This window comes from Eublepharis macularius, chromosome 6 (genome assembly GCF_028583425.1).
Source record: "Eublepharis macularius isolate TG4126 chromosome 6, MPM_Emac_v1.0, whole genome shotgun sequence".
Classification (NCBI taxonomy): Eukaryota; Metazoa; Chordata; class Lepidosauria; order Squamata; family Eublepharidae; genus Eublepharis; species Eublepharis macularius.
In genome coordinates this window covers 63,463,951-63,490,004 of record NC_072795.1, presented here as the reverse complement: position 1 = coordinate 63,490,004, position 26,054 = coordinate 63,463,951, and the positions used below count along the sequence as shown (strand labels likewise).

Below are 26,054 nucleotides of genomic sequence, written 5' to 3'. Positions count from 1 at the left end.
CGAGAGCATGTTGGGAAATGGGGCCCAAACTCAGTTTGACACACAATGTTTCAGAAAAGCTATTTGCAGAGTCAGACCTAGTGTAGCTTATATATGGCTCAGAGTGTCTTTTTGTACCCTCAGCTGCACCCATCATAGAAACATATCATCCCTCAAGCATACAATGATAGATGCATTTTCTGGATTCTTTGATACAGCAACAATACCAATACATACTGAGAGCTGGTGTGGTAAAGTGGTAAAAGGGTAAATCTAGGACACTGAAGACAGGGTTTAAAGCCCCCTTCAGTGATGAAGTTCACTAGGTGACCTTGGGCCAATCAGTCTCTCTGTCTGACCTATCTTACAGGGTTGTGAAATGAGTAGGGGAAGAACCATACATGTCATCTCAAACTCCTTGGAGGAAGGGTTGGATAAAAATGGATAAACAGATTATAGGATTGGTTAAATAAAATAAAAAATTATAGAAGAAAATATTGAACTGAATTAGTAGAACACGAAAAAGTGAATTAACAGGAAAAATAAAGGATATGTGACTTTGTATCGTTGTGTCTTCTGTGCATTTTCCATGTGTGCCTGTACAGAAGAACACTCAATGAACAACAGTCACAGGTAGGGGCAACCCTGTTTTCTAGCTGCAAGTTTGTTACTTTGATTCAGCATAACTGGTCACATTTGCCTTTAGAAGCTAAGATGCACATCTGCCAATCCTCAGTTAACTGGATGGCTTGATACATGTTCCTTTCACCAGGGCTTTTTTTCTGGGAAAAGAGGTGGTGGAACTCAGTGGGTTGCCCTTGGAGAAAATGGTCACATGGCTGGTGGCCCCGCCCCCTGATCTCCAGACAGAGGGGAGTTGAGATTGCCCTCCGCGCCGCTTGGTGGCACGGAGGGCAATCTAAACTCCCCTCTGTCTGGAGATCAGGGGGTGGGGCCACCAGCCATGTGACCATTTTCAAGAGGTTCCGGAACTCCATTCCACCGCGTTCCAGCTGAAAAAAAACCCCCTGCTTTTTTATATCTGTGGCCAGTGTGATTGGCATCAGGTATTGTCTTTTTCTCACTCTATGTTCTCTCTCTTTGTTATCTGTTAGATTGCAAGCTCCTGGGTCCTATTTTTTCCTTATAAAACTCTGCAAAGCACCATGTACACTAATGGTACACTATATAAACAGTGAGAATCAGGGACGTGTGGTGGTTAGATTGTTGGATTAGGATCTGAGTAACCCACATTAAAATCCACCCACTGTCTCTCTCCTATGAATTTATCTAATCTTAAAGCTGTGTGTGCTCCTTGCCACCATGTCTGTTCTCATCTTCCTCTTCCTTTACAGGACATTTTCACAGTGGATGAGACCATTCCGATGTCATTCCGCAGCTGGCTGAGCTGCTTTTTGGGAATTCTCAGTACCTTGCTGCTAATCTGCCTGGCTACACCTTACTTTGCAATTGTCATTCTGCCACTGGGTATCCTCTACTACTTTGTTCAAGTAAGTTGTGACTCAGTGTCTCCAGCAGCCTCCTCTTACTAACATCTTTATAGCATTTCCTTGAGTCCCAGGATTTCTGTTCCGAAACATACCCTGCTGTCCATTAGTGGCGAAGACAAAGGCCCTTTTCGGATGTTCTGTGAGGGGGATAATGTGCCTGGGGTGGGGGAAATGGGATTGCAGTAGCAAGCTCCATCCCGAGCCTACCTGCTTTCATTGGAAAGCATGTGTGGAACCTATATGCATACACATTTCTCCCTAGTATGATTAGGAACTATGCTAGGGATCTTGTTGGCAGTACACATACAGTATCTGAATATGCATTATGATGAATGCCAGAACTAGTGCTTACTGCCATGAACCTACTCCTTGCCCTCCCCATGTGTTCATTATTTTTCTCAAAATACCCAGAAAGGACTCATCTTTATAAATAACTAACTAGTCTTGTTGCTATAGTCGATTTTTTGTATAAGAAGCCTTGCTTGTTAAGACTGTATGTATGTATGTATTTAATTTTAAAATATTTATTAGTTGCCTTTTCAGCAAAAGTGCACAAAGTGGTAGTGAAAAACAGAGCTTAAGAATATATGTATGTTGCAACCGATTTATGGCGACCCCAGCAAGGGGCTTTCAAGGCAGGTGAGAAACAGAGGTAGTCTGCAAGTCTTCCTTGGTGGTTTCTCATCCAAGTACTGACACTGCTTAGTTTCTGAGAACTGACAAGATCAGGCTATACCAGGCCACTTTTTGTGCCTCTTGCTTATTACCTTAAGATGTATGTGCTATATTATATTACAGACTACCTAAAACAACTGCTCAGCTCTAAAGCTACCCTTATTTCATTTATACCTCACATCTTCACAATGGGAACCCAAAGTGGCTTGCAACATTATTTCCTCTTGCATTTTATCTTCAAACACCACTGTGAAGCAGGTTAGGCTGAGAGTGTATTACTGGCCCAAGGCCACCCAGCAACCTTCCATGGCAATGTCTCCCAGGTCCTAGTCTGATAAGTCTAACCTCTACTGTACATGGGCTCTACCCTGCATTCTCAGTTGCTACATATTACTTCTTTTTATTCTGGATAAGGTAACAGATCTGTAATTCCCTCTCCTTTAGCATGAAGAACTTAAAGCGGGACCACAAGTGACGACTGACACAGGTTGGACACTTGCCAGCTTCCCTCAAGTTTTGATGGGAAATGTAGGCAGCTTGGCGGAATGTTGGACAAGCGACAGTTGAAAAGTCCATTGGACAGCAGTCAGAGAGTCAAGCTGCAAGACTAGGATGCCTACATTTCCCATCAAAACTTGAGGGAAGCTGACTAGTGTCCAACCTGTGTCAGGCGTCACTTGTGGTCCCGCTCTTAGCCTTATTTTTGAAAGAAAAATAAGAATTTCACAATTAGCAGAAATGAAATTCCGAGACCAGATGTCTTCTATACCAGCCCAGAAAGCTATTCCTGTCTGGAAGGTTTATTCTTGGAAGGAGTTATGGCCATCAGCGGCTAGGAAATGATCTCAGTATCCAAAGTGAAGAGGAACATGCTTCTAACATGGTGGCAGCAGCAAGTCTTGGTTATCTTGTCACACTGCAAACTATGCTTTTTTAAAAGTTCTTGAAGCATGTGCCACTGAGTCACAACCAATGCATGGTGACCCCTCCCAGGGGGCATTCTAGGGAGATTAGTAGAGGTGGTTTTCCATTGCCTTCCTCCATGTAGCAACCCAAATTTTCCTTTGTGCCTATCCAAGTACTGGCTGGGGCTGCTTAGCTGGGCCTGCTGAGCGCAGGCCAAACTGGCCTAATTGGGCTGCTGTGATTTTTTTAGGGATTGCTTCTCCATCCCTTCTGTAATACATAAATGTATTTGTTAGTTTTGGCAATATTCATAATGGGAACAAACTGTTACTGAATATTCCAAATGGCATTGGTATAAAACCATCATATATATTTCATTTTCTGAATAGATTTGCCTGATATTCATAAAGACAGGAGCCACAAGCCAATACTAAGATAAACATGTTTAAGGCCATTGAAATCAGTGGCCTTAACAATATTCAAGCCTGTGGTAAAGCCTAGAGAAAACTGACTTTTTAAAAAATCTTTCTACAAAAAATTCTCCATCAAGTTTCCTTTCCTTGTGTGAAATTTTTTGGCGAGTGGTACATTTTGACAAGCCACACCTTTGGAAACCATTTTTGTTTGAGGCTATGGTGTATAAAGACAAAGAAACCTCAACCCCACAAAGCATTCCTTTTCACAAAGCAGACTTTGGAATTTTTTTAAAAAACCCTTTTTTTCAAGTCGTTTTTCTAGGGCTTGCAGGATTTTGCTTCATATGTTGTACTAAAATTGGTAACATAGAGATGAAAAGCTTCAGTCACCACCTTTACAAGGTTTGTGGAGCTCTGCCTTTGCTCTGGCACGCTGAAGGCCTGGCTTCTTGTCTTTGCAACCTTTTTGCAAATGTACCAGTGGCATGCAGACACAGGCCTTTGCCTTAAACATGGACCAAAAAAGACATGATTTCTGGGGTCCTTTCCCAAGAATATGTGTATGGCTGTATGGCCTAGTATTTGTTGCAATCTAAAAGGAATTGTCTTTATGAGGGAAAGGAAAATGACCCCCTCCCCCCCTAGCATGACTTTGAGGTCCCTGTCCTGCTTGTGCACCTCACAGGGATGTCTCTCTGCTCCTAGCAATTCTATGTGGCCACATCTCGCCAGCTGCGGCGCCTGGACTCGGTCACCCGGTCTCCCATCTATTCCCACTTTGGTGAGACGGTGTCAGGTCTCTCTGTTATCCGGGCCTACAGGCACCAAGAACGCTTCCTGCTGCACAATGAGAAAATTGTGGACTTTAATCAGAAGTGTGTATACTCTTCAATTGTATCCAACAGGTGAGATTATAACATGGTCAGACTCAGCTTGTTTTGTAAAAAGACTGAAGGGACCATTGACCTCAGGTGACATCAACAAGTGGGTTTTCCTGAAGACCATACGCAACAGTAGTTTTATGTTGGTTTGTCTAATGACTTCCATCTACATCAGATGTTTGTGCTATTTTGATCAGTTGACTGAGGAAGGCACCTGACTGGGCCTTTAATAAGCTGTGCTTCAGAGTCTTTATTGAAATTCTGAAACTTCAGAGCTGCCCTTTCTCTCTCCCACTAGATGATACAGTTTGGGCAAGATATGGTGCAGACTGAGGATGAGGGGGTACTGTCTGAAGAACTTGTGGAAAGCTGACTTGATCCTTCCCCACTTGTCCCTTTCTACAGGTGGTTGGCTGTACGCCTTGAATTAGTGGGGAATCTGGTGGTTTTCTTTTCAGCACTGCTAGCTGTCTTCGCCAGAGGTTCTTCGACAAGCGGCATTGTGGGACTCTCCATCTCCTCAGCTCTCAACGTACGTAAGTGACTGAGGATGGTCGCCCTTGAGCAAAGAGGTGGGCAGGCTAGAGCTGTTGGGTACATACACTAACAGGCCGGCTACCAGATTTTTGAAATCTTTTAGGATATGGTTGTAATTTGTATTTTTGATTATGTATTTTTACTAGTTATAAGCTACCATGTATGGAAAATAAAGTGAGATATAAATCTAGGGTGAGGGAAGCAGAGCCTGCCCTCATGAAACTCTGTGATTGTTCACTGGGTAATATGGAGAATTGGAAAAGGAGGCTATTCTTGGAAAAGGAATATAGTTCCTTGTGTCCAAGTTCTATGGCAAGTGACATTTTTTTGGACCTGCAGATGTGCCCAAATAGGACATGTAGCATTCACTGTGTTTGGTGGTATTTGGAGAGCTAGACAAGCAAAGATAGCATAGTGACCCCATCTTTCCTGTTATGCAGGTGACCCAGACACTGAACTGGTTGGTACGGATGACATCAGAGCTGGAGACCAATATTGTGGCTGTAGAACGAGTGCATGAATATACACAGGTGGCAAATGAGGTATAAGGAGCACGGGGTTGTGCAGAATCCAAAAAAAATAATAATATTGGAGGGTTGGAGCAAGTGCCCAAAGCTATGGGGGAGAAGCTCTAATGAAATGTTTTCCAGCATCTTTTATGCTTGTTATGCAGGCGCCATGGGTGACAGCACAGAGACCACCTCCCAACTGGCCCAGTAAAGGGGAGATCTGTATCAAGGACTACCGGGTGCGTTATCGACCTGAGCTAGAGCTGGTTCTTGATGGGATCAACTGTGATATCAAGACCACTGAGAAGGTGAGATCTTATTGAGGTTATGCCAGTGGGGAGAAACCTGTAGGTGTGGGGATGAGGTGGCCAAAGCCTTGATCTTTTATGCTGGGCTTTACATCTTACCTGAGCTTTTGGGATCCTCTCTTCAGGTTGGTGTTGTGGGCCGCACAGGAGCTGGGAAATCCTCTCTCACTAATTGCCTCTTTCGCATCTTGGAAGCAGCTGGGGGAAAGATCCTGATTGATGGGCTCGATATAGCCACCCTTGGCCTACATGACCTGCGCCGGAACCTCACCATCATCCCGCAGGTGAGTCACCAACTGGATTTGGAGAGATGGTGCTGGTGGTCAGGCTTTGCCTGATGAGGGAGGAGTTGAGCCCTGAAACTGAGCTCTGGCTGAAGTGGTTTATGTTCCCTCTTTCGTTGAGTTAGCCACACTAGTTCTCTTGGAGCAAGGTTTCCTTTGCCAGTTGCCTATGCTCTGTGGTCACAACATACTAGCTCTTTATAATATAACAAGTAAAAAGATAATATATACAGTGCAGGGGAGGGAGATACTTATAGACGAGGATACTATAAAGCCTGTGGCAGAGTTTCTGTACTGACAGATATGCCCTTCACTCAGCAATCAAGTTAAGTTTAGAGCCTGCTGGCATCTCACTGAAGATCAGGTCTGAGAGAGCTGCTTTCCACTTTTCTGTCTTTTAAAATCTTGTAATATCCAGCTTGATAAAGAGTGCTTGTGGGGTCAAAAGCTTGTGCAATGTTTTGTATCAATTTGGTTGGTCGTAATAAAAAGTATTACATGGATTTCATTCTTGATTTTTGGATGCTTGCTATCAGCCAGGGGAAGAAAGACATAGTTGGCTCAAACTATCTCTTCTCACAGCTAGCTTAGCTTCTTCCCCCTGCGATTACCTTTTGCCTCCACACTTGCAGGATCCCATTCTCTTTTCGGGGACCTTGCGCATGAATTTGGACCCATTTGACCAGTACTCAGATGAGGAAGTGTGGCGTGCTCTGGAGTTAGCGCACCTGAAGTCTTATGTGCATGACCTACCTGAGAGACTGTTACATTTAGTGAGTGAAGCTGGAGAGAACTTAAGGTATTGGATGGTGAGGGCTGTTTTGATACTCTATGTCCTTATTGTACAGGCATGGCCTCAGCCTCCCTTGGCTACATTACTCCCTTTCAGTCACAGCTGGGTTTGACTGTTGGGGATCATTAAGCAGACCCATGTTTGTATCAGTCTTCCAGCAACGATGTCAATTTATCTAGATAGCATTAGTGATCATTCTTTTTCCCACAGTGTGGGACAGAGACAACTTCTCTGTCTGGCCCGAGCCCTCCTCCGTAAATCCAAAATTCTGATTCTGGATGAGGCCACAGCAGCTGTTGACATGGAAACAGATCACTTGATCCAAGAGACCATCCGCAGCGAGTTTGCTAGTTGCACTGTGCTCACCATTGCTCATCGGCTACACACCATCATGGACAGCCACAGGTATGGGGTGAAACTGGCCATGCTTAGGGATCATGCACAGCTAGACTGTCCATGTCGTTATTCGCTCCTGAACAACAGAATGGAGACAGACCTCTAAGTTGCCTCCAGCTCTGCAGTGGAGTAAATATAGGAAAGGAAGCACCTACTGTCACAATGAACTAAGCTGTCATTCAGTAAACTTTAAATTCCTACTGAACATTCTTAGAACAGAAAGGCCACATTCAGAAACTACAATCCAAAAAGCTTGGTGCCATTCTACAATGTATGCTCATATGCTGAAACAGGGCCCTTAATAAGCATGGTTTTAAAAATTAATTAGTGGGAAATTATTAAGTAGGGTTATTCTCTGAGATAGGCAAGCAGAGAAATTGTTTCAGCATGGAGAAATGTATGTTAGCAACAACTTTAGAAATGAGCCAATTACAATTAACAAAAGACTAACCAAATGCTTGAAAATGCATAGCTTAATCCACGCGAATCGAGAATTTTTCCTTCTTAGGAAACCAGCTGTATACTGTGGCCTTTTAGATAAAACATAAACAACACAAAAGCATGATAGATTTCTAGAAAGCTTTTAACTCAATTTGGCATCCAGGATTTGGGTGTAAACTCACTACAAATGTAGCTCTGTATGGAAATCTATGAAACTATAACATCTGTTTTACAGAAACCAATCCTTCCAAAACAGAACATAACAAACCAACAAATCAGCCCAAACTTTTGGCCCAGTCACCGAGCCTGTGATTCCCATTCATCCACAGTTTTAAAAGGGCTGGGGTACTGTGATGTTAATGGTACCTAAAAATAAAAATTTAAAGGTACGGTTAGGGTAATAACTAGTATGTTTTACCTAAAGTGGTGGACCATTTAATGAAGGTATCTCGCCTACCACTTACGCTGTTGTTTCCTACCAGGGGACGGCCAGTAATCCTATCACTTGTCCAGTTTTCTCCTTCAATCTGCTGTACCACTGGTGGAGCCTTTCCTCCAATACCATCAGTTTTGGAACTGTTAGACTTAAATCTTACAGAACAAAAAAGAGTTCTTTCTACACTCCAGTACAAACATACCGAATATGTCTTGAATCTTACACATTTTGTGACAAGGAATATGTGCAAACTTAGCAATACACCCCTCTTGCCATCATTCCATGCATTTGGTGCAGGAGTGCAGTAGAACTTGAGTTTTTAAGTTGCTGTCATCATTTACATCCCTCCTCCCTAAAGAAAAAGCTTCAGCATTTGCCTGCATTTAAAAAATCGCAGAGATTATATAAATATGCAGATTGGTCCACAATTTCAGAATCAGTGAGGTCAATTTTCTTTGCAACCCTTCCTCTCTCCCAATTACAATTCTAGGAGGCAAAAGAAGAGGTGAATGGCAGTTTGGGTGCTATCATGGAAGCTCAGGTTTCTTTTTTCTCTTCAGGGTGATGGTGCTTCAGGCTGGGAAGATTGTGGAGTTCAACAGCCCTGAGCAGCTGCTTCAAGAAGATGGCATCTTTGCTGACATGGCAAAGGATGCTGGTATTGTTGGAATCCAGAACACTGTCCTATATGAGACAAAGGCAGCCAGATCGAGGCTGGGCTAACCATATTTCAGGACTGTTGTGGCTGTCCAAGGGCCAGCCTTTGCTTCTTTGTAATAATATATCTTATCCATTAGCCATGGCTATGTTTGCAGTTCATGGATCAGCTCCTGATAATTTCCTGATGCTGAACCGAAGCACAGGCTACAGGTATACCTGGCTCAGTCAGAAGCTTGCAGCTTTACCTCACCTTTACTTTGTAAGCTGGGAAAGATGTTTGAAACTTTTCTTTTCAGATGTAACTCTGAGAATCTCAACCTTTTGGGGGTGGGTGGGGGGAAGGGTGACTTTTAGACTTTGCAATCGTTTGCCATGCCCTGTCATGGTCACAAAGGTCTTTTGCTTTCCATTTATGACATACACTTCCCTTCATTTTCACAGTGTTCTGGAAGTTCCACAGAGCTAGTTTCCTCTTCATGCACTCCTCCATCAGCCTTTTCATGTTCACTTGAGGTAGAGGAAAGCTTAAGAGTCATATGAGACTTTTAGAACACTGAAAAATGTTAGAGAAGTGATCACTTAGTAATTTTGTTTCTAAACAAGCCATTTTTTCTCATCCTTCTTTCTGGGTTGTACTGGATGTAAAAATAGTCTAGTCAGTTGCTTTTGAGCAGTCTCACTTTACTCATTGTACAAGGCTTAAGGGGATTGGTAGTCTCACTCATGAGAACTGGCTCACTCTCAACCCCTATTTTTAGACAGTATTTACCATTCATAATTGGTCCAATACAATATTTTTGACACTAGTCATAGTAGCCTCTATGTACTAGTGCTTAGGCAGGCTACTTGCAGCATAGGGGAAGAAGAAATGGGGACTAGGGCCAAGGGGCTCTGCATACATCAACACAAGTAACTTCCAAAAGAGAAACTTTATTTACAAACAGCAATTCCGGAATAGCACTTGGGAGGGAAACTGCACCTCTTGCAAGGTGTTCTTACCTTGGAGCAGGAATGCCTCATGACTGGTACCCAAGGGACAAACTAGGCCCTTTATCACCCTCACACACAGACTGGAGCATCCAAGGTGAGCACTAAACCTGCTTGAAGATGAGCAAAGAAGCCCTACGCAGTGGCCCTCGGGATACTTCCTTTTTGTTGCCTAGTAGCCAGCACTCATGCATGCACACATACACATCACTGGCTATAAGGAAACAGACTCGCCCCCATATTAGACCCAAAATGGAAGTATATGCAAGATCCCTTCCAGATGCATCATCTGCTGCTAGGCTGGAACCCTGTTAGTCAAACAGACTAAATGCCTATTTCAGGAGGGAATGAACTTCACACAGCACTGCTAACTGCTCCCCCTCCCCCGCTAGGCAATGAGGTTCTGTTTCACAGGTGTAACAGCAGAATCCCATGGGACCACCTCATTCAACTTCACTGGAAATCTGATCTGACTCTCTACCAAACGCATTCAACATGGACCACATGGGAAATGAAGCACTGAGCAAGACTCCTGACTTTGGTCTTCTGTCTGCTTCCATCAGTGATTTAAGGCAACAGGTTCTGGCTCAGCCAGATCACGTCTCACGTGTACTCAGTCTTCCGAATGTAACTGGACGGTACATAGCCACGCCTCCCATGTGCCTCTGCCAACCACCACTCTTGATTGCCAGTGATGTCTTCAAACTGTAGGATCTTTAGTCTTTGATTGGCCATTACACTCAGTTCATTTGAATTCCGACCCTTAAAAGTATAAACAGCATAGTAGACCTGCAAGCAAAAAGAAAGGGAAGGAGATCAATGACAACCCAGGGAGCAAAAACGTCAGCTCTTATCCCGCACCACTCTGAACCCCACCAAATGCACCCCAATAGCGAAACTGTCCCCTTATTAGGTGGGAACAGAGGACAGAATTCAAACAGGTGTGTCTGTGTTCCATTTCTTGAGCCTATGCCTCTTCCCTGTTCACCTGGTTTCCCTTTGAATCGCTGTTCTTCATCCTAGAGTTGCCATCTTCCAGTGAAGGCATTGCCCTAGCCTTGGCCCGTGCTGTGTGTCCATTGCGGGAGTCAGGGTTACTGTATCGGCGAGAGGCTTGAACACCACGGGGTGGCCGAGCAGATTCTACAGCAGGGCTCACTTCAGGTTGACAAACAGCATCCACCTCTGAGAGGGCTTGAAGAGAACTATTTACATCCCCTTGGGAACCAGAGTCCTGTGTAGGCTTTTGAGTGATGGTCACCGATGCATTGCTCAGTATGCTGCTTGGGGCACTGCTGCCCCGGGATGAGGAACCACTGTGCTCAGATTCACTGGAGGAATGGCTGCCTATGGAGGCATCTGAATGGCTGCATCGTGGATTGTAAGGCTTCAGGAAGGAACTGTACACAAAGCCTTTTGTCACTGTGAGGATGAAGGAAGGTCACATTACAAACTTTGTCAGGGAAATAAGCACAAATCCCATTCACAAGGAAGCCCAAACCCTGCCTGGAGTCAGCAAGGTCTCCTCTCACCCACCTCCATTGTCAATGAGCCAACGGTTCTGACTGCCCATGGGGTCCTTCTTCTTGATGACACCCACCAAGTCACCTTCCAATAGCGAGACATCCAACTCTTGAGCTGCATTGAAATTGCGCTCTGCTTGGAAAAGCTTGTCAGGTGGGTATCGAGCCAACAAAGCTGTGCGCAGATCATCTGATTGCAGCATGTAGCTGGGCTAAGAGGGAAGCGACAGCACCTATGAAAGGGAGGCAGTGCAGCAGCACCTCCGCACTCAACACTCCTATTATATGCTGAGCCTAGGTTTGCCCTTGCAAATGCACTAGGCCCAGACTCCTCATGAACCACCCATGCTTTTGGCAATTTCTGTATTTAACTATCTACTCCCATCCTAGAGAGGACAGATTCCTACCCCACAGGTCTCACCATGCCCAGGAGTGGCTGCCTTCGTGCTGACTGGCGCTCCAAGCTTTTCCTCTCGAAAGGCTTTTTGGCAGGAGAGATGGTCTCTGGGAAGAAGGTGAAAACCTGCAGCTGCTGGAGGACCCGGCTGTGCTCTTCTTGGAAGATGGCAATCAGGTTCCCCTCTCTGCCAACAACTTGCAGCAACTGGAAATAGGACAGTAACAGAGCCATGAGAGCAAAAGAAACAAGGAGCCTCCTAAGGGTCAGCTTAGCCACACTTCTGTATAAAACGGGCAAAGTCTGAAGATAGGCTTCAGTTAGGGAAAACCCAGAAAAATCTCATTAGATTAGTACTACTTGACCTCTCTTTCACACTAGCAGAGAGCTCAGTATTGACAGGTGCATCCTAGATGAATCTCCTAACGCCATGGAGTGTTTTGTCTCAGCCAGCCCTTCCTCTTTAGACTCTTGTGGCTTTTCCACAAAGGAATAAAAAGACTGATGCAAAACACAATTGCCACTTGCAATATCTATGTTATGGGAAAGTGGGAGCTGAAAAGCCATCCCACTCTAGTTGTAGAGAGAGAGCAGCAGCAACCCAAACCAATCCCCAGCCTCAGCCAACTTTCAAATAGCAATGCCACCCAAAGGGGCATGTGCTTTCATCCCACTCAACAACTGTATGATTGTGGATTGTTCAGTCATTGAAAAAATGAAAACTGGAGCTCTTCAGTTCACAGCTTTTCATGGGAAATTAAAAAAGAAACGTGTCAGACCAAACTCTTGCACTATCCCACTTCTGTGTACTTACTGAGAGCAGAGGTTGTAGTTCCTGCAGTGCCAGGTGCACAAAGTCACAGTGGGCCTCTGCATAGCCCCGCAGACAGCTGGTGAAGAGCTCTTTTGCACAGCACTGGAATTTGGGCAGCTCATCCAGCAGCTGAGTATTCAGGGCCTCATAATTGTTGCGTGCCGACTGCAGCTCTTCCAAGGTCCGCTTGTCCTTAAGTCTCTCGGCACGCTCTGTGCACGTGTGGAAGTCCAGGAGCTTGTCAAAACGTTTTTGCACCAACTTGTGAGGTCCAGCAAACATGTTCAGCAGCTGATTCAGAGGAGAGATCACCAGCCGCTCCGTGCGCTCCTTCTACGAAACACAGAAGGGCATCTTTACATCTTGTCACCATCACACTTGTGGATTGGGAAAACCCCAAGCATCCAATCATTCTTCTATTAGCACTGGAACTTACTTTTGAGGTGACCTGTTTAGGTCTGCTCCCATTTTGTTTATAATGTAAAGAAACTGGAAGGGTTTCTGCTGTTTCCAGCGTCTCTTTGTAACTTTTCCCAGGCTGCCTTGTGATCACTGTCTCTTTCCATCCCAACAACTTAATACAAGGTAAGCCTTGCCCAGCTACCAGCAGTCCCATCATCATCTTGTACGGTCTCTCTCCTCCTTATTTACCCCCGTTTCTTCCTTACATCAACACTGACAGAAAATTTCTAATCTCTTCCAAACTCAGGTCCTTTTTTCTATAAATTTCTGCAGCAGGCTGGGAATCTATATCAAGGAGCAGGAACCTGACAGGAAAGGAGCAAAAAAACTCACAAAATCAGAGAAGAGCTGGTCACTGATGAAGCGATGGACCTTCTGGAACTGTTCCAACTCTGCACTGCCCTTCTCCATACACAAGTCCCACATACTCATGGCTGCTGTCACTTTCACACAAGCTGACTCCTAAGGGCCAAGACACACACATGTCAGCTCCACCGTCTCTATAGCTGAGCCTTTTAGAGCACTATAAGTCTAATTGAGGAAGCTATACTTCACTTTTTTCCCCAATGGGGACCCAAAGTAACTTACAGAATCGTTCGCTCCTTCTTGTTTTTATCATCACAACAACATTGTGAGGTAAGTTAGACTGAGAGTGAGTGACTGGCCCAAGGTCACCCAGCAAGCTTCCATGGCAGTGGGTCTCCCAGACCCTAGTCCAGCACGCTAACTTCTCCATCACACTGGCTCTAGTTGGTACCAGCTCCCAGAAACACAGAAAGATCCCAACTGAGGCAGAGGAAATGCTGCACAGGTAAGGATCATGGGAGTTCACATCACACCAGCCCACTTGGCATCTCAAAGCCTAATCCTCCTCGAAGTCTCCCACACAATTATTCACCCGGACATGCTGAAGGTAAAGTGAAAGGTCCCGAATGAAAGATTTGATCAGCCGCTCCTGCATCCGGAAATTCTTCTCTGTCTCCTCAAAAGCCTCATCCTTGAGCTGCAAGGGAAAGAGAGTGCATTGACAGACACTGCAGAGCTTCCTGAGCAGTAAGGCCAAAGTGACTGATCACAAACATGTGGGCAGAGACCATCCTTACCTGAGGTGCAAAGCCTGTGAGGTGCTTGAGGTGGCTGCTGACTCGGTTGGATTTCTTGATGATGGAGTGGAAGTTCAGCTTGGAGATCTTCTCAATGAGGCTGTCGTCATCAGTCTTCCGGTACTTCAGCACTGAAAGAGGTGTAGTGGTCATTACCAATGCCAGAGTGTTACCATGTCCGCCTGTATCTTCTTCCCCTGTCTGGCTCCCATTTAGCCCAATCAAAGTCTTCCACTTCACCTTAGATCCTCCCCTGCCTCCATATCACTTACAAGTAAGATCAGCACCATCAAGCATAGGCAGGCGTACCTGCCTTCTGACAGACAGAAGGACCTGTCCCCTTTGTAACAGGATACTAACTAGATCAATTGCCCTGTCAATACAGCATCACTGGGTTAAATCAAGTGGACTTTCTGTTTTACCATGCAGTTACTACCAGCCATTACTGGGTCTTTCGCTATTTTTTTTCATAGCAGCCCCACCAAGTTTGGTGCATGCACACACAACCTCCTTATGGGCATCCTGCTCTTCTGCACACAGCGGCTAACCCCTTGTCTCCATACTGCCCCCATGACCGCCTCAACGGTTTCTTGTACCTCCTCTTCCCAAGGGCACACATCTCTGCTGTCCACAAAGCTCACCTAGGTCTTTTCGCCGTTTGTACTCATTGATGTTACAATTGATCTCTTTGATAGCCAGAACAGCGGCTGCCAATGGAGCACGATCAGGATGAGATTCGGGAGTAGCGCTCAGGAGCTCCATCAGCAGCAATGGGTAGCGCATTACACGTTGCACGGGCTTGATCAGGAAGGAGCCCAAGTCAATGTAGTTGGTGCAACCCCTGAAAAAGACAAGGAAAGATGGAACACAGTGCTAAGGCATCCTCCTACAGCCAGCCTAGCTGTCATGTCAACACTACAGCACACCTTCAAAACCACATCAATCAAAACTTCCACACCCAAGTCATGCCTGCAAAGCTAGGTTCCCCCCTGAATAACACTGTGTGCCATAATCACACTGCATGATGTCATCACTCTCCCCCACAGATCGCCAAATGCATCCCTGTCTTGTAGCTAGACCAACATCACCTTCCTGAAGTGTTAAGTCCCATTCCAACACCCCCCCCCCGCCCCCGGCTTGGTTCTTTCCCAGACAGACACTTGTACTGTATCATATCTATCTGTGGCTGTACATAATAGGTTTGTTTAAATGATAGCAGAGGAAAATCAGGCACACAGTGGACAATAGGCAAATGATATAGAAAAAACACTTACCATTCACTGTAGAGATTCCTGACAGGCAGGTTGCAGAGGGGGGGAAAAAAAGAAAAGGCAGCTGATTACATGGGCCAGCAGTTGCTATAATCTTCACCCTTTCGTTGCAGATGGAAAGCCCTATTCATTATAAGTGATCGAGGGTCATATCTGTAGAGAGTGTATGGGCCAAATATGGGGCATAAATTCAAATTCTACCCTAGCAAAAATCAGTGCAGTCTACTGGCAACCAAGTATATTCTTCCATCTTGAGTATGAAGGAATGCGAAGGACAAAGGACTAGGCCAAATTATCTCCCCAAACTGGGATCTTCCCAATCCAGAAGTGGGATGGGAAAGAGAAGGAATCTACACACCCTCTCACCTAAGGATCTCCAGTGAGTCCAGCAAATGCTTCTGCACTCGTTCATCCTTTTCATAGGCCTCCAGGAGTGCGATGGCCTCATCATGGTTCTGACAGTACACTTTGTACACATCCTCCAGCTCAGCCCGAAGTGCTAGGAATGTCGGTCCTTTCGAACATGAAAGACAAGTCATTTAGCAACCCACTCCCTCCTAGGCATCTCTTACTGATACAAGCACCATGGAAGGTAAGGTGCCCCGTTGGTCAGTAGGCAGCACAGATTGGCAACAGAAATGTATAATGTAACTCTCAACTGTGACTCACTGGGATATTCTCCCACTTAAAAAGAAATTATTTTCCTTCTTTATCTTGCACAACATGGACAACAAGGATAGGCTGAAGGCTGACGAGTGTCAAATTTAGAAGCAGGGAAGAATTCTTCCTCCATGTCAAACTGGCTAGAGGCTTTCCATTTTCAAAACCTTTCAACAGAGTTTGAATCATCTCCAAATATTGCTCCAACTCATGTGCCAGTTCAGACTAGAAGGGAGGTGCATTCTATCAAGTTCCTTGCTCAAGTACTGAAATGTGAATATAAGAAGAGCCCTGCTAGGTCAGATAAAGAATCCATCTGATCTGATATCCTGTTTCTAAAAAAGAACAACACAGGAAAAGCCCAGCTTGATAATGAGATTTGTCTAAAACTGCAATCTTATGCTTAAATTCATTGATTTATATGGATTTAGACAGAGGACTGAGCTGCAGTTTGGCAAAAGAGCAACAGCAACTCATCTCTAATCTAACCACATTGAAAAGTATGAGATTTCAGGTATGGTTGTTCTCTAGGCATCAGAGAGATGCAGGAAAAAGAGGGCTGCTTACACAAGTGCGAGCACCAGATGGATGAATTGGAGAAGACCTTGTAAAACAGTGCTACTGTTTGTCCCTACCCTTCTTATCATCATCAGGCTCTGTCTCCACCCTTTCTTATTACTAGGTGCAAATGTTCCCAAAACAGCAGCTTGGGTTGAAGCACATACCAACAGCATCCGCAGTTTCCAAGGTGCTCAGTAACTGCTTTGAAAAGGCAATTACTCCTTGAATGTTTCCAAACAGCCCCTCACAGTCTACATGTGGCACCTGTATGGAAGCAAGGAAGCATTAGGGCAAGAAGAATATCTCAGAGTAGATTCTGTACCATAGACAAACTACAAATGTCCGTCCTTGCAAGAACAGGATATTATTTGGTCGATTTCCCTGAAAGCACAAAACAGTGTGACAGAACACCTATGAATTCTCCTGGACTTGCATCCAGTGACAGCCCAATATAACACAGAATGGCACCAGGTAATCCACCACCACCAGCATGAACACACAAGAACACTTGGACACATCCCCCGAGCAAATGTTTCCTTCTGCACCTGTCCCACCTATTCATGGAACAGCACTCCAGTTTCTATTCCATGTCATTAAGTAATATTCTGCCTCTGGCAAATGGCTGATTAAAACCATACAGGTAACCCAACCCCCGCCACAGGTCAATGCCAACTCCCTCATAACCTGCCCCAACCACATGCCATGCCCACCTGTGCCTCCTGCAGGGGCACCTGCACCTTCTGCACACACATCTCAAGGTCTCGGATATAATCTCGCTCTGTCTGCAGGAGCTCTTCAATGACCTTTGCCCGTTTCTCCAGCATCCTTTGTTCTGGGTTGGGAGTGGAGGCTGCCGCAGCTTCCAGGGATGCTGGCTGAGAGGAAAGCAAGGTCATTTCTGAAAGAGAGGAAGATGTGATTAGGCCAGGGATTTTCAGCCAGCAGCTTTTTATATGGGAGTAGTAGGTAACTGGGAATTCATGGGTCAAACGCAACCCACAGAGGACCACCAGCTAGCCTGCTGCGCCCTTCTCACAGATAAAAGATCCTTTTAGTACGAGACAGCCTCACTGCTGGCTTCAGGGGTGAGGAAGAACTGCCAGGAACACATGCACCATACCACCCACATGTTTCCAGCAGTTTCCCTCTCTCCCAGGATGGGGAACACCCTAGTCTGCAATTTTCAGTCAGAGATGAGTATACTGGAAGCAGTACGTCATTAAGACGGAGGAGGGAAATAACTTGTCTCCTTGCCTTTGTGCTCTGGTCTAGATTGGTCACATAAACTAAACTAGTTTATAACCTCTGCTGCATGGCCATGAATCCCCTAAGTCAGGGGCCCTTCATAAGACACCTGAGACCCCCCCATGAATCTTACGATATGGGATATGCAGCAGGGAGTCCAGCCAATTGGAAACTCTCTGCATCTCAAATACATTGTAAAATACACATTTTTAATCATTATTATTTCTTCCTAAGCAGGTACAATATAGCAGCATTTTAAAAATGCCACAATGCCTTCAGTCAGTCCCCTACATCTGCACTGTGGAGTGAACCTATGAGTTAGAGCACCAACACTGGACTAAGCCAAGGGATGCTACTGAAGAAGCTCATTGTGGGGAATTTGCTGAATTAGAGAAAGAATACAGGAACACTTGTCACCTTTCATAAAACTCCTCAGCTAGATAATACCACAATTAAGCAATAACAACTAATAGTATCTAGGTAAATCCATGGAAAAAGTTAAACAAGAGAGCATCCCTCCCTCCCTAAACCTTTACCCTGTCAGAGGGTGGTAATCATGTATTCTACTACTACCTCAGGTCCTGATCAAGTTCCTTGCAGCAACTGAGTTATTCTCTGCAACTGCTGGAAACTGAGTGGGATGGATCACTGACATGACTATTATTAGAATACTAGTTTATTTTTATTTAATCACACCATTTACGGTCCATCTTTCTCACTGATACTCAAGGAGTAAGTAACAATACAAAGTGTATGTCAAATAATGTCAACAAGATGGGACATCCAATAAACAGTTCAACAGGATTAAGCTACTCTTGTGTGTAGAGCTGTCTATCACATGCTGAGACCCAATACCACCTCACTGTTCACGACCTACACATATACACAGTGTGACTTATAGTGAAAACGTGAAATATCTTCCTAGCCCCCAAAGTACCCAAGTTTCATTTCATGTAGACACAAATATATTAGCTTTTTATCACCCAGAGTGTAATAACAAAAGGGGTGGGTCAACTAAGTTCATGTACAGAGGGAACTGTATTAAGTGCTTTAGGGTCTACCAAGATACTCCCAGAGGAGTGGCTGTGCTCCTCTGTGCTAACCACAATAAAGACATGCAGGACAACCTACAAACTAACAAATGTCTTGCGGTGTGAACTTTCCTAAGCTACAGCCTAGTTTTGGCAAGGGCATGCAGTGCTCTGGGACATGAGAAGCACCCATCAGGGTACTACAGGAAAAGCAGCTTTAGACAGCCAGCCGGCCCTTTCCCCCAAAACAACTCCAGTCACACACACACACTCCCCAACCAGAGCAGCAGCATTCCATTCCAAGGCTACATACGCCCCCCTCCCCGCGCCAAAACTAGAAAGGGCGTGTCTTGAGTTTCAAGGATTTCCCTGCAGGTGCAGCTTTAGAGCCTCCGCGGGGAGGGGAGGGGGTTGCTTACGACGGAATCCCTGTCCTGCCCCACGCACTAAACCCACACAGAGCACCCCAGTTCCTCACCAGGCAGAGCCGAGCTCCGGAGCCATCCTCACCTGCTGCTCTGTCTGTGGGCACCCGGTAAAGGATCTGGGGGTAGACGGACGAAATTGTCCCCCAAGCAACACAGTGTTCCCCTTGGGGTATTAGCATCTCAATGGACGAGGGAGGGAGCGGCCGACAGAGCCAAAGCCCGATCGGAGCCAAAGCCTGGAGCTGGATATCCGCCAGGGAGAAGAGGAGCCCCCCATCCGACCTCCAACGCTACCACACCCCGTCCGTCCATCTGATTCGGGGAGGGCCGCTACGGGTTCTGGAACAGCAAACACCGGCGTGCCTGCAGGTGGGCCAAATGATCAGACAGCCAGTTTGCTGCGCTGCTAGACCGGGAAGGGCAGAGAGCAACAGGGATTCTGCTGGTCAGCCGAGTCCTTGAACTGGCGGGCCTTGCATGTCGTCGGAACACAGCGAGACGCCGAGAAGACCCGCAAAGCAGCTCCGTCCATGTCCGTCTTCTGAAGCCAGCAAGGTATCTTGGCCCATCTGCGCACACGGCTGCCAAATCTGGGACACGAGGGCGAGGCTGCTTCGCAGGCCACTCTCTGCGCTCAACTTAACCAGGAAAAGCGATTCCAAAAGTGGATACTGTCCAATCCGGTGGTGGCGGTTTAAGCAGAGACGCTGCCTGGTTTTCTATCCCACCTGCTGCTGTCTAGCCCAGGCCAGCCCTCTGGCTCAGGTTCACATGCAGATTCCTGGGGCCCAGCAACCCCCAGGCCTGGCATTTCCAAGGGATTTGTTCTTCTAAAGAGAAAACAGACGGCTCACTTTTCCTCTCCCCCGAAGCATTCCTTGGGGAATTTTTTCAGACTGGTTCCCACCATCTCTACTACTGGACAGATACACTTTGTGTAACCCCAAGCCATCAAAGGCGCAGTGCTGTAGAAAATGCATTTTCGATAAAGAGCCTTCTCACGATTATTTAAAAATACTGCATCAAGATATATAAAAGCAAGATCTCTCCCCATTAATTGCTTTGTATTTCTACCCACATCTCATGCAGATTGCCAGTTCTAGTCAGCTTTTCTTGAGCATATTTTTCATAAGAGGGACTGTTGTTTTCTTTTTTTGATATTAAGTTGCTCTATTGCTTAACATTTAGGCTGGGCTTTTTTGGGAGGGGGTGGTATTTTCAGAAGGCAACTGTAAAAATAAAAGTAACTCAGTAGGGACACACCACTATATTGGCAGGTTTTTGTCTTTGGGTGCCAGATCTCACTATTCCGCTAACATGGGCTGAATTTTGATGAGGCAGGTCAATTGCTCATTCTCTGGTAGCAGCTTGGCTGTGGTCTCTCCTATGTGCGGATCCTGGTCAGTGTGCATTTGCATTCTCACTCCCACTCTCTCTGACAAATGCTTTGGCCCAGTCTGACACACACATGCCCTTTCAACCAGATTGTGTTGTACACAGTGAGAATCTGAAGTGCTAACGCATCATTTTACAATAGCGTAACAAAGGACTGGAAAAGGTCATTATGGGGAACCTGCAAAGTAATCAGGCCTGATGGTGGCACTATTTATTCCTCAGGCACAGTTCTCTTAGCCCATGTTTACTCAATGACTTTTCCTCGCTTGATGAGCATCACGGGCCTCGTCCTCTCCCACTATGCCTCCCCAGTTTCTGGAATGTAAGAAAAGCAGTGATGAAGACCCCACGAGACCAGCATCCAGTGTCCCCCACAGATGTCTGAAAGACGCCTCCAAGCAGAGTGTGAGGCGACAGACAGCCAATCTCCTACTCCGGGACTCCAGCAATTGATAGTGAGTGGCAAACTGCCTGTGAACATGGAGGTTCCATTTAGCCATCATGGCAAATAACCAGTGCTGGACCTATCCTCCATTAAACAACCTGCTCCATCACGCCCACTCCCAGTGACAAATGCTTCTGGCAGCATCAGATTTGTGCATGCCCTTTCAAACCAGATCCTGCTGTACATAGCAAGGCACTCTGAACTGCTAATGCCTCTGTGGCCTTCACTACTAGGGTAGTGAATTCTGTAACAATGGTGGGTTGTGTAAAAACCTATGTTCTTTTGTACTTGCTGAATCTATAGTCGGTCATATCTGCCCTCATATCTACCCAGGAAATACAATTGCAGGACCCAATGGCGTCAACTACACTGTCTCTGGCTCTTACAGCTGCTCTTCCTCCAACGTGATATACGCCCTCATGTGCCAACAATGTCCATCTGCTCTGTACATTGGACAAACCAGCCAACCTCTGTGCAGAAGAATAAATGGACCAAATCTGACATTAAAAATGGCAACATCCAGAAACCAGTGGGAGAACACTTCAATCTACCAGGACATTCCATCAAGGACTTAAAGGTCACCACAGTTCAACAGAAACCTTTCAAAAACAAAATCCAAGGGGAAGCTGCTGAATTTGAATTCATATGTAAATTTGACTCAGTCAGACTTGAATTGCATAGAGACTATGAATGGTTATCTCATTATCAGAAGTAACTGATTTCATTAACAGAAGCAAACTGATCTCCATATCAGAAGCTACTGTTTGCATCTACTCCTCCCTCCCCTTTCCACCTATATAGCTGACCAGTTTCTTCTTACCCTCCATGCATCTGCCGAAGAGAACTGTGGTTCTCGAAAGTTTACGGTACAATAAAGTTAGTTAGTCTTAAAGGTACTACTGGACTCTTTTGCTACTACAGACTAACATGGTGCAGATCCTGGTCTGATACTCTAACCACTATGGCACACTGGCTCTCTACAATGGATTGGACAGTTTCCACTATCAACATGAAGCCCTTTTATTGGGAGCCTAGAAAGATTCCATCACATAAAAGGCAGATGGTCCCCAACATAGGATCTCTAGGGCTCCCCAGAGACCCAGGAGAAGCTGCCCACTGTTTTGTTTTCCCAGCAACCAACTCCCAGCCCTGCTCTCCACTCACACCACACACTTCCCTTTCTTAAGCATCCAACAGCAAGTGTGTTGTGTGCTAGAGTTAGGCCAAGAAGGTGTGACTGTCACTGGAATGTGCACACAAGGCCATAAGATACGCAAGTAACCAGAAACAATGTGGCAGCTGAACAGAGTAATGGCTGCCCCTGCAGATAAAAATTCTCAGGAATCCTGCCCAATGCATAGTAGCCACAACACAGAGAATGAAGAACATTCCATTGGTGTGACACACAATCTGCCCTGATTTCCAGCTGAAAGCAGGTTTCTGTTTCAGAATCTTTTGCCACTCTCAGCTTGGCAGCACTGCAGCCAATAGGAAGAAAAGCATACAAGCTTTAATGGGGAGACTCATTCCTGTGGGAGGCAACCAGAAGAACCAGCCGATTAATAAACAGATAAGTCAGTTGGCTGGCCTGTGACTCAGAGACCTTCTTTCAACTTCAATCATTGGTGTTCCTGTTCATAAGAATATATACAGCATGGGCTCAGCAGAAGCCAGGAATTCCTATAAAAGCCCTCATTTGTTAAAGAGAGTGTCCTTAAAATACAAATAGATCTAAAACACTGAAAACAAAGAAATAAAGTTTATAAACATATAGGCATACAAACAAAGTGGAGGGCTAATAACAGTTACTGAGGGAACACCAAACAAAAAAGAGTCTTCACCCACTGGCGGAAGACAATGATAGAGACAGGCAGATCTCCCTGGGGAGAGAGAGTTCCAGTGTTTCGGTGCCACAATAGAGAAGGCCCTTTCTCACGTGGCTTCCTGTATAACCTCAGGTGCCAGGGCATCCAAAGTAGTGCCTCAGAAGAGTGGTCAGGTAAATTCACATGGGAGTAGGTATTCTGGCTTTAAAGGTCAATACTAGCATCATGAATTGGTCCTAGAATCACATTTACAACAGAAATAAGACGGGTATATCAGCAGGGTTTAGGGCCAATTGTCATTTGAACAATTGACTACTCTGACAGGCAGTGGTTATCCAAAGCCTCAAGCACAGGAAGGTCTATCCAACACATGCTACATGACTTCCTTTAAAGGGAGGTGCCAGGGACTGAAACAGAGATCTTTTGCACACAAAGTGTGTGCCCTTCCACTGAGCCACAGCCCTGCCAGGAAAGTGACAGTCATTCCCCACACTCCTGGGTGAGCATGATCCAGTCTTTGTTTTGGTTAACAGATCGATGTGTTAGCCAAATGAGCTGCAGAGCTGAAGTGATTTCTCATATGGTTTTTGTATGCTTTGATTTCTATGTATTTTAAAGACTAATATCAGCACTTCAAATTCTGCCCTGAAAAAATGAGAGGAAAAAAAAGAGAGCAAATGGAGTTACTGACTCATTCTCAATAACAGGTGAGCAACAGAGTTCTGAATTAATTGAAGCTTCCAAACCATCTTCAAAGACAGTCCCACACTGCATGCTCTGCAGTAGTTCAAGTTGGAAGTGTCCAAGACATATTTCATGGTAGTCAGTTAATCCTTTTCTAGGAATGGCACAGCTAGTACACCAACCTAAACTGGTGAAAGGCATGGTTTACCCATGGGCACCAACTAGGACTTCACAGCAATACTGGCTCCAAGTACAACCCTAAGCAGTGCACTTGATCTTGCTAGAGAATACTACACCACCCACCTCCAATTCTCACATCAATCTGTCACCACTGACATCAATTACTGATTCCTGACAACTATTTAAGGTTGGTGTTGTGGATTTTCCGGGCTGTATGGCCATGGTCTTGGCATTGTGGTTTCTGACATTTCACCAGCAGCTGTGACTGGCATCTTCAGAGGTGTAGCACTGAAAGACAGGGATCTCTCAGTGTCAGTGTGTTAAGCAAATGTTTGCAGGTAATTTATATCTACTCAGAAAGGTGGGTTTGGGCTGAGTCATCCTGTAAGAGTTCCCCAGGGTGTGGAATGCTAATGAGGGAAAGCTTCACTGTATCCTGAGGAGGTCCTTTTGCATATGGATTGGTGCCTGATATGCTAATCTTCTCTGCAGGGCTATTGTAGGATGTAGAGTATTTTGTTAGTCTGGTATTTTTCAGGACTGGAAACCATGCCCTATTCATTCTTAAACTCTCTTCTTTCCTGTTGAAATTGTGCTTATGCTTATGAATTTCAATGGCTTCCCTGTGCAATCTGACAAAGTAGTTGGATGTGTTGTCCAGTATTTTAGTGTCCTGGAATAAGATACTGTGTCCTGTTTGAGTTAGGCTATGTTCAACCACTGCTGATTTTTCAGGTTGGCCAAGTCTGCAGGTGTTGATTCTAATGCAGTATGAAATATATCCAATTTAATAAAGTGCTAAGTGCAAAAACAATGTGTCAATCAATGTCATAAGTATCAATCTCATAAATACTTCATACACTACATTTCATATACAACATTAATAAATAGTAAAAGGAATACAGAACTAGCAGCTATATAATCATGTGTATAGTTCATACAGTGTCTATACAGGCATAAGTCCAACTGGTGAGGAGTCCATATATCAGATTTAAGGTGCAATAATGGTGGAAAGTGGCTTGAAGCTGGAACTCTTGCTTTGAGAACCACCAAAGGCCGGTCGGATGGAAGCGACCTTGAGCTGAATCTCACTCCAAGAACAGCGCTACGGGTCTAAGCCAGCAATTTTCCAATCCCCGTTTCGTACTGGGACTTCCTCATGGGCATTTCTTGTATCAATCTTTCCCAGCCACTCCAAGTCACATCACACAGTTGGTAGAAGCCGACGGAACAATGCCGTGGAGTTTGTGGAGTGCTGATTCTAAAGCTGTTTTTTCAAAATGTTCCATGTAGAACAGTATTCAGACCCACAAACAGTATTTGGACCCACCAGTATTCAGACCCACCAGAAAAATACAACAGATGCTACGATCAGCAAAAGACAGTAGAGACCCCCTCACATCTGCAGGAGTATACTGCATACCCTGTAGCTGTGAACAAGTTTACAACGGGACCACACAGTGTATGTAGCATCCAGACAATGATAAAAGAACATGAAAGACACTGCAGACTTGGCCAACCTGAAAAATCAGCAGTGGTTGAACATAGCCTCTCTCTATATAGGCTATATTTCATACTGCATTAGAATCAACACCTCCTGAGTTGCTGGGTTTCTAACAACCTGAAAAATCAGCAGTGGCTGAACATAGCCTAACTCAAACAGGACACAGTATCTTATTCCAGGACACTAAAATACTGGACAATACATCCAACTACTTTGTCAGATTGCACAGGGAAGCCACTGAAATTCATAAGCATAAGCACAATTTCATGAGCGTAAGCACAATTTCAACAGGAAAGAGAATTTAAGAATGAATAGGGCATGGTTTCCAGTCCTGAAAAACACCAGACTAACAAAATACTCTACATCTTGCAACAACCAACATTCTCCAGCCGTGAAAGCCTTCCAACTCACCTGCTTCTGTTCAAAAAAAGAAACAGAACTAGTTGGCATCCACATGCGTGTTATAATTCACTTCAAATCTCCTATCAAATCTCACAATAGTTTTATACCAATGTTGAAACTATTACGATCAAGATGAGAACGAACAAATTCAAACTCAATCCAAACAAGACAGAGCTGGTGATGAAGGCTGAGGAAATTCCTCCTCTGCATGTAACTCCAACGCTCTTGAAGGATCTGGTTCGCCACTTGAGGGTGCCCCTGGACCTGGTTTCATTTCCAGGCTTTTAGAGTGAACAGCCGTGGCCTACAACGCCTTTGTCCACCTTTGGCTGATTTACCAGCAGCTCCTTCTAGTGAAAGATAGAATGTAAGCCACTATCATTCATACTAACTTCCAGATTGGG

General features: G+C 45.2%; 2 protein-coding genes across 3 annotated transcripts in view; one reads left to right on the top strand and one right to left on the bottom strand.

Moving 5' to 3' along the window:
- ABCC2 (ATP binding cassette subfamily C member 2) overlaps nt 1-8,868 on the top strand; it is a 39,881-nt gene extending 31,013 nt beyond the window's left edge. For both annotated transcript variants that reach the window (XM_054982722.1, XM_054982721.1), the window contains exons 24-32: nt 1,335-1,490; nt 4,193-4,392; nt 4,774-4,900; nt 5,346-5,447; nt 5,579-5,722; nt 5,848-6,006; nt 6,639-6,805; nt 7,010-7,204; nt 8,633-8,868. In XM_054982722.1, the coding sequence (XP_054838697.1) occupies nt 1,335-1,490; nt 4,193-4,392; nt 4,774-4,900; nt 5,346-5,447; nt 5,579-5,722; nt 5,848-6,006; nt 6,639-6,805; nt 7,010-7,204; nt 8,633-8,795 (1,413 nt within the window). In that variant the 3' untranslated portion in view covers nt 8,796-8,868. The remainder of the gene's footprint in view (nt 1-1,334; nt 1,491-4,192; nt 4,393-4,773; nt 4,901-5,345; nt 5,448-5,578; nt 5,723-5,847; nt 6,007-6,638; nt 6,806-7,009; nt 7,205-8,632) is intronic.
- A 104-nt stretch (nt 8,869-8,972) lies between these two features.
- DNMBP (dynamin binding protein) overlaps nt 8,973-26,054 on the bottom strand; it is a 61,770-nt gene continuing 44,688 nt past the window's right edge. Inside the window, exons 5-17 of the mRNA XM_054982724.1 lie at nt 17,221-17,408; nt 16,675-16,774; nt 15,656-15,803; nt 15,293-15,310; nt 14,660-14,859; nt 14,019-14,149; nt 13,814-13,918; nt 13,249-13,377; nt 12,454-12,786; nt 11,664-11,846; nt 11,256-11,454; nt 10,708-11,141; nt 8,973-10,508 (exon numbers count right to left, since the gene is read on the bottom strand). Coding sequence (XP_054838699.1) covers nt 10,323-10,508; nt 10,708-11,141; nt 11,256-11,454; nt 11,664-11,846; nt 12,454-12,786; nt 13,249-13,377; nt 13,814-13,918; nt 14,019-14,149; nt 14,660-14,859; nt 15,293-15,310; nt 15,656-15,803; nt 16,675-16,774; nt 17,221-17,408 — 2,354 coding nt within the window. The 3' untranslated portion in view covers nt 8,973-10,322. The remainder of the gene's footprint in view (nt 10,509-10,707; nt 11,142-11,255; nt 11,455-11,663; nt 11,847-12,453; nt 12,787-13,248; nt 13,378-13,813; nt 13,919-14,018; nt 14,150-14,659; nt 14,860-15,292; nt 15,311-15,655; nt 15,804-16,674; nt 16,775-17,220; nt 17,409-26,054) is intronic.